Source organism: Nicotiana tabacum, chromosome 24 (assembly GCF_000715075.1).
Source record: "Nicotiana tabacum cultivar K326 chromosome 24, ASM71507v2, whole genome shotgun sequence".
In the NCBI taxonomy this organism is placed as follows: Eukaryota; Viridiplantae; Streptophyta; class Magnoliopsida; order Solanales; family Solanaceae; genus Nicotiana; species Nicotiana tabacum.
The window spans coordinates 108,511,961-108,520,039 of record NC_134103.1 but is presented as its reverse complement, the minus strand read 5'-3'; the positions used below and the strand labels follow the sequence as shown (position 1 = coordinate 108,520,039).

Sequence of the window (8,079 nt, the reverse complement as noted above, 5' to 3'; positions counted from 1 at the left end):
CACCCTCCACTTCCAACCAAGAGGTTGTGAGTTCGAGTCACCCCAAGAGCAAGGTGGGGAGTTCTTGGAGGGAGGGAGCCGATGGTCTATCGGAAACAGCCTCTCTACCCCAGGGTAGGGGTAAGGTCTGCGTACACACTACCCTCCCCAGACCCCACTAGTGGGATTATACTGGATTGTTGTTGTTGTTGTTGTTGTTATTTTATCCATTAAAAAATGGGTTGAATGATGAACTTTTTAAAAACGGGTCAAATATTGATAAGAATCATATTATCCACTTAGAAAATAGATAACTAATGGGTTTAACTTTTACATTTGTAAAACCTCAAATTGGGGATTCTTCAAGTTTAGGAGACTAAGAATTCTCCAACAGTGATCATATTCAAGAAGCCATGGATAATATGGATATCCGTTTCATTCGTCGATTAACCCATTTTTTTATACGTATTAAATATGGTTCGATAATTTATTCATTTTTTGCATTACCCATTTTCGACATGTCCTATATCCGAACCGACCCACTAGTTTGGCACCCCTACTCATAGTATGTATCTTTTCCTTATCATCTAGATTTTGACATTTTTGGACATCCATAGGTGAACAATATATCTTTTCCTTCTCATGTTAGGAGCAACTTTATACAATTATCATTATTTATTAGTATGTGAGCACACGCCCCACTTTCAACGAAGTGAAAAATATACCAGTCAAATTAGTAATGGCCTACAAGATGATAAATGTTGAAAAAGTTAATGTACCTGTTTCGAAATTCAAATGTACTATATATGAAATAAATTGATAATGTTCGCAACTTTCTAGAAAAAGCAAAAGGTGCTAACATTTTTTTATGATTCTATTTCTCATTATATTAATAATCAAGTAAAATTATATCATTTAGAAGTTCTTTAACCTTTTAAGTTTAGTCGTTGATATCCTCTATGATGACATTTTTTCGCTATGATTATATGGTATTCCATCATTTTATTTTATGTGTTTTAATTTGACTAACACATAATTTACGAATATAAAAAAATTAAGCTTGTGGTACTACATTAAATGTGTAGATAACATACCAAAAATAGCCTTGAATTTTGTGGTTTTAGACATGTATTGTTGTTCCAAGAGGGAGTGTCATTAAGCTAAAACATGGATGTTGAAACTAAAAGCTTACTAAATATAAAGGTAATATTTTTTCAAATTAAAAAAGAAAGCAAGATATATAAATTGAAATTGGAGGAGTATTAATTTGACAACAACAAAAGAAGAAGAAAATATCTAGTGATGCTACTATATCATTTCTCGACTATAACGACTTGACTATCCATTACAAAATTGTAATATTACGTAGTATTATTTAACGGAGACAGACAAAATATCTACTTCAAATGTGACTTTCATAAAACCTTAGTCACCAGTGGAGATCACCAACTATAATAAAATAAACAACAAAAAGTACAAAAAATATTCATAATATCCTTTTCACCTAATATGTTCCAGTGTCATGGTCTAACTTTGTTGCAACAAAACAAATTTAATGGACGCATGTAATATTCCACCCTCTTTCACCCACTCACTATATTTGATTAGGAAATAGGAAAGTTCAAATAACAAAGTAAAAGTAAGCTTCTTTTTCTTTTTGTCTCTCACTCGGTAACTTGTACTCCATATGAGATTCAATTAATTCAAATTAGCATAGGAAAGTTTCACTTTATTTTTAGGGACAAAGGAATACTTATCATTTACTCAACCTTTCGGGGTCGTTTGGTACGATAGATAAACAAAAATAATTTTTGAATATAAATTTAGTATCGTTTTATCCCTTATTTTGATACTAATTCTGAAATAAGTAATTTCAGGATTAAAAATAGTACCGAGATAACTTATACCTACTAAAAAATAAAATAGTAATCCCAAGATAAGTTAACATAGGATAAAGCTGTAAAATTAATAATTACAGAATTAATATAATAAACCAAACAAGTAAATAAAAAATAATATCAGAATAACTATCTCAATATAATCAATCTCAATATAACTAATCTCTAACATAATTTATATTCCGACCAAACAAACCCTTGGTGGTGTAAAACTAAACTTTAGGGATTGATAATGTTGATTATTACGTATGACGTGGGCATCTTGAAAGCCTTTAATATTTTATTCGTGATTAGTCTTACACGTGTCCTTTATCTGACCACTACAAGGTCACGCATCGATAAATTGACGTAAGACAAGAGCTTAATATTAACCAATGGGTAGTCTTCTCGTGTTTTCTTTGTTTTTGGTTTTGACTGATAAGATACGACGCGTGTGTAAATTGTGTATGGTGGTCCACCATTACCTACTATACTATTTGTGGGCTCCTCTCAAGCAAAGCATTTCTCGCCGACACTACTTTTTGAGACAAAAGCAGAAAGTGATTTTTACAATTAAAATGGTGAAAAAAGTTTTCTTGCAATAAAATAAAAATAATTTAGTAAAACATAAATAAGATAGTTATTATAAAATAAAAGTAATTTAGTAAAATATGAACAAGAAATAAATATAGAGAGAAGGAAGAGATTTTCTTCTTCAATTGTGTGTATTTTCTTATCTATTATAAGGCCTTTATATAGGCATGAAAAGTGAAGAAAAATATGTCATTGAATATGTCATTAAGCATTTGAGAAGATCATGGAGGAAGAGTAGACATCCACCATAATTTAATTTTTCTTATAACATTTCTCAAATTCTTTTTTCAGTTTTTTTTTCTAATTGAAAGCTTTTGAAAGTTTTTCACTTCTATTGAAGAACGCAAAATCATTATTTCCTTCTTCTTCTTTTTTTTTTACGGTTTTTAGACTGGAAAATAGTCAATTTACCTCCGCAGTAGTTTTTCAGTTGAAAATTTAAGTATATTACTTAGAATGTTTATGTAATTTGTGATGGATCTTCAATTGAATTTCAACATGCCAATAACACCTCTTGCAATGCTGTAAAAAATCTTGTGCATTTATATGTCTAATTCGTAGTAACCTCTAATATGTAAACAATTTGAATAGAGAATTGCTTTTCAATCTATAGCTGAAAAACTTAATTACTAGAGAAAATGTGCATGAATATTAAAGTTATTTTATGCAGTGGTTATTATAGGGAGAATGCGCATGAATATAGTACAATGAACATAAAAAAAAAACATGTGCTCTAAAGATTACACTTTCATTTATGGATCTTGATAATTACATGAGATGAATGCCTCCTTGTAGTCTTGGTCTATAGTTTTAGCTTTTTGAATTATATAATTAGCATACGATGATATACTTCTTACCATTTTTATAAACAAAAAATAGCTTTTCAATACTAAATGGAGTATTCAATATAGCTAACGAGTGTTTATAGTCTGTTTGGCCAAGCTGAAAAAATCAGCTTATTTTGAGAAGTGCTTTTTAAAAAGTGCTTTTTTAAAAAGTACTTTTGGAGAAAAACAGTTTGTGTTTGACTAATCAATTTGAAAAACACATTTGAACAATAATTTATGCTTGGCCAAACTTTTCAAAAAGTGCTTTTATGTGTCAAATTACAAATAAAGACATGAAGAGATTTGCTTAATAGTTAATATTATATAAGTAAATAAATAATTATAAATATTTAATATTAAAGATAATAATTAATTTTTATTTTATTTAAGTAAAATATAAAAATAAAATTGAAAAGTACTTTATTCTTTCAAGATAATTTAAATATATCAAAAAATCATCCAATAAATATGAAAGTTCATCCCAAAAGTCATTTTATATTACTTATTAGTTTAAACTAAGTAAGGCTATTTTGGTATATATAATATTTTGTAAAAGGTATTTTTGGTAGGAAGAAAAGTCAAAACTGCTTCTGCTTCTGCTTCTGGAGAGAAGCTATTTTTTTCTGCTTTTTCAAAACTGATTATGCTTCTAGCCAAAAGCGCTTTTTTTTTTAAAAAGCACTTTTGGCATGGTGAGAAGCTTGGCCAAATAGGTTATTAGTAAACTTTGTTATGTCATTATTGATCATTTTATTTATTGCGAGAAAATGCTTTTATAAGACTAAAACAGTTCAAAAATACTATTAATGTGGTGTGACATTATCCGCTTTGAGTCAAGCCCTTATGGTTTGCCTCAAAAGGCCTCATCATTAAGAGATGATTGCCAAGCTTGTAAGGGTAAGTAAACCGAGCCCCACACAATCATCGTGTCATCACTATACTAATCTTGAAGAATCGATTGTTGGGCTAAAACAACTTAGAGATACTCTTAACATGGTGTGATATGATATGTTTTGGACCAGCCCATGTGATTTTTTCCAAGGCCCCACACCATAAGAGTATCCAACAACTTATATGTAGGTTCCCAATCTATTCAGGTACGTACCAAAGCGAAACCTTTTTCGCACACCCAATAACTTTATTACAAAAACACATGTCGTAGTAAGATAACGTACACTAAATATACATAAGAGTTATACTGCTAACGAATATCTAACTCTTCAAAAATACTTCCAAAAAACCATTTTAACAAAAATACTTATTAAAATAAACATTTTTTGAAATACTGGCTAAACATGACTATTAAATCCTCAATGCAAAGTAGTACACTAATTTCTTGCACTCTTCTCATTCCTTCCTTCGTGGAGTTACTATTCCTACGTGCATGTGTGGCTCGTACGACTGGACCATCCTTAGATATTTATTTATCTTTTCCACTCGTTCTTTAGATTTGACCATATCACAAAATCAAGGTAATTATCTAATTAATTCTTTTCCTTTTAATTTCCCTTATATTATTTTGCACTTAAACCCCACCTCCTCCCACTACTAGAACTCAACCCAAATACACACTAAAAACCAAAAATCTAAAAGTAGAAAAATATTGATATGTTGAATTATCAAAGACCTAGTGCCATAGCAAGTAGTAGCAGAGAAAGTCTTCTTGTTCAAGAACATAATAATCATGATCAAGATCATCAAGAAGAAGAACAAATCAGAGACATCTATGCTCTGACCCCACCAAGGCCTCCATCAACAAATCGTGGCCGTCAAAGAGAAACTTGGGAAACTAATAGCCATAGATCATCTACAAATTTATCAACAGCCAGTACAGAAATAGCATCAAGTGAGAATTTCTCAACCATGAGTAGAGAATTCAATGCCTTAGTTCTTGCAGGATCTTCAATAAGCAACAACCATGGTAGCGAAAACGACAGCAACAACAATAATAATAACAATAGCAATATTTTGGGAAGAATTGGTGAAGATGATTATGAAACAATAGAGGAAACAAATCCTTTAGCTATTGTTCCAGATAATTATAGTAACCCTTTGAGTTTGGACACTATTAATAATCCTTCTTCTAGAGATCATGTGGTTAGTAATTCTATGAGTGGAATTAACCATGGAGAAATTACTGTTCAAAGGGTGAAAAAAGAAGAGGTTGAATCAAAGATTAATGCATGGCAAAATGCTAAAATTTCAAAGATTAATAACAGATTTAAGCGTGAAGATGCTGTTATTATTGGCTGGGAAAGTGAAGAGGTTCAAAAAGCTACTTCTTGGATGAAGAAAGTTGAGGTACGTTACATCCATTTGTATTTATTAATTTTTTTTCATGTTTTACTTTTTCTTTTATTTGTTCTTCCCAGTCTTTTTACATTCTGTTTTCCAATTTTCTTCAAACCTCCAGTTGGTTAATATATTTTTTCTGGTTATCTTTAGTTATCCTTTCTTCAACACTAACTTAAATTTTCACCTTGTTTATTATGGATTAAGAGTTTATTTTACTCTATTTTTAAATTGGTTATGAGTTTATATGTTATCGTAAAGTCGTTAATTAATTGAGATTTGACTTTGACAATAAATTATAAGAAAAATTGGTTGTCAAATAATATTAAGTTGTTCATTCTAATCAGCTTAATTTGCAGTAGTTTGCGTGATCGCTAAAAATCAGGACTTTTTTTTTCCTACAATATATTGATTGTGCACATGATTGGTTCAGTTTTATACACCACTAATTAATTGGAGGTTGTAGTGATAAGGAGAATATGCTTGGAATTTGGTTACTAAATGAGTCCAATAATAGTCTGACTGCCCCATTTGCACTGCCCTTCTACGATGGGAATTCTTAAAATTTAGTACTCCTTCTGTCCCAATTTGCGCAAAGGAGTTTGGATTTCGAGATGGTCAAAAGAGTTTTTCATTGAACGTAATTTTTTCATATGTTTTTTTTTTAGATATTTTGAATTGTCATTTATTGTAACTTATAGTATTTTCAACGTAGTTTTCAAATATTGCAAAAAACTTAAAGATTATATGTCTGAATTCACGATTAAAAGTAAGAAGTTTGACTCTCGAAATTCGAGTTCCGCCGCATAAATTGTGACAGAGAAAATAGTATATATTAGGAGTCTTTGTAATTCTAGTTTAGTTTAGCTATTTTATATATAATCACTGTGATTTGTAAACCTTAATTATCTTGTAAATGTTGCCTATCTGTGTCGTTGCACCCTGTCTACTTGATTTTTCAAGTTAACCATATTCACTTATTACAACTAGTTACAAGTAATTATTTTGAATGATCTTATAATATAAAGTTTACTTAGATTGTTCGTGAATAAAATTAAAGTCGTTTGAAAGTAGTGACTGAATGATTGAACATTTTCTTCAATTGAAATGCAAGCGCAACAGAGTATGCGATCAAGAATGTTCACTAGTTTCTCTCTTTTCTTTTATATTTTTATTTATTTATTTATTTATTTAGCGTCTTTTATTTTTTTGGTCTTTCAGAGGAAGCTGGAGGAGAAGAGAGCAAAAGCTCTTGAGAAGATGCAGAATGATATAGCAAAAGCAAGGAGAAAGGCAGAGGAAAGAAGGGCATCTGCTGAAGCAAAGAGAGGAACAAAAGTTGCTAAAGTTCTTGAAATTTGCAACTTGATGAGAGCTGTTGGCAGAGCTCCCGCTAAGCGTTCCTTCTTTTAATTCATGGAATTAGTTTTTGTTAGTATTAGAAAACCAGTTTGTAAAATATATTTTTTGGAATTTAATTAATACTGTAATATGTTAGTCTATAGGGATCCCTTCTCTTTTTTGAAACGATAGGGTATCCCTATTGACATAAAATAGTAGTATTAGATGCAAGACTTTCCAAAAAAAGAAAAAGAAAAAAGAAGTTGTGTTTGCTTGAAATATCGCATTGAGCAAGATGAAGTCATGCTAAATCCTTCCTCTTGAGTGTATTAGAATATAATGAGAATTTTGAGTGATTTGTACAGATTTTTGGAAGTTACATGTATTTTAATGAGCTTAATTAAGAAGATATATATGTGAATTTAGAATTGTTATGCTTCCCTCTTTCTTTCTATTTAATTTAGATCGTCGATGATGCTGAAAGGTCTGTCTTGTGCTTTCAACTTTCAACAATAAAATGATCTTAGTCTAAAAGTCTATAGTGATCTTAGATTTTATATTTTTTGGGGTGCTCTTGGAATTATAACTAGGCGTTATCTAAATTTAGAATAATAAAATGAAGTCTCGCGAAGAGAAAAAGGAAAACGATTTGTAAGGCCATTATTCACTAAAGCATGCAATACCATAAACTCATAAAGAGGACTTGTAGATAAGACTATTTCTAATAGAATTTGTATTATATACGGTGATAACGTTAGAAAGTTTTACAATTAAGGTTATTTAATATGTGATATATATAATCTAGGAGTATTAGTTACTAATTTAATTAAATTACCAATTAATGTTATCATAAAAATGTATCTATAGTTATCTTATAAGTGATTTAATTATGTAAGTATTCTATTTTATTTGTTAGTGTATATATAACTTAAATTATATTGTCGCTAATTCGTTAATAACAACACAATGATGATGTAATTAAGGGTGCCCCACAACAACAAATTAGGTATACTAATTAATGGTCAATACGCGTTAAGCTTTGTTGAACATGTTAATTATCGATTTATCGTTTTGTCTTTTCACTGTACATGTGGCATAAGGTAGCGGACTTTAGGTTTAAAAAAAGCCACTGTTTCCTATCTTTTCTAAACAGTTCAGAAATAAATCTA

The 8,079-nt window shown here is 30.1% G+C and overlaps 1 protein-coding gene across 1 annotated transcript; it reads left to right on the top strand.

The window, feature by feature from the left end:
• The first annotated feature begins 4,797 nt into the window (after window positions 1–4,797).
• On the top strand, window positions 4,798–7,348 carry LOC107788067 (remorin 4.2-like). The gene is made up of 2 exons (XM_016609717.2): window positions 4,798–5,578; window positions 6,791–7,348. The coding sequence occupies exons 1-2, from the start codon at window positions 4,886–4,888 to the stop codon at window positions 6,980–6,982; spliced, it is 885 nt and encodes a 294-aa protein (XP_016465203.1). The 5' UTR covers window positions 4,798–4,885; the 3' UTR covers window positions 6,983–7,348.
• The last annotated feature ends 731 nt before the right edge of the window (window positions 7,349–8,079 follow it).

Bases quoted from the DNA above. Each gene is read 5' to 3' on its own strand.
- LOC107788067 (XM_016609717.2), top strand. From the start codon at position 4,886: ATGTTGAATTATCAAAGACCTAGTGCCATAGCAAGTAGTAGCAGAGAA. The intron at 5,579-6,790 runs GTACGTTACATC...TTGGTCTTTCAG, and splicing joins CTTGGATGAAGAAAGTTGAG to AGGAAGCTGGAGGAGAAGAG.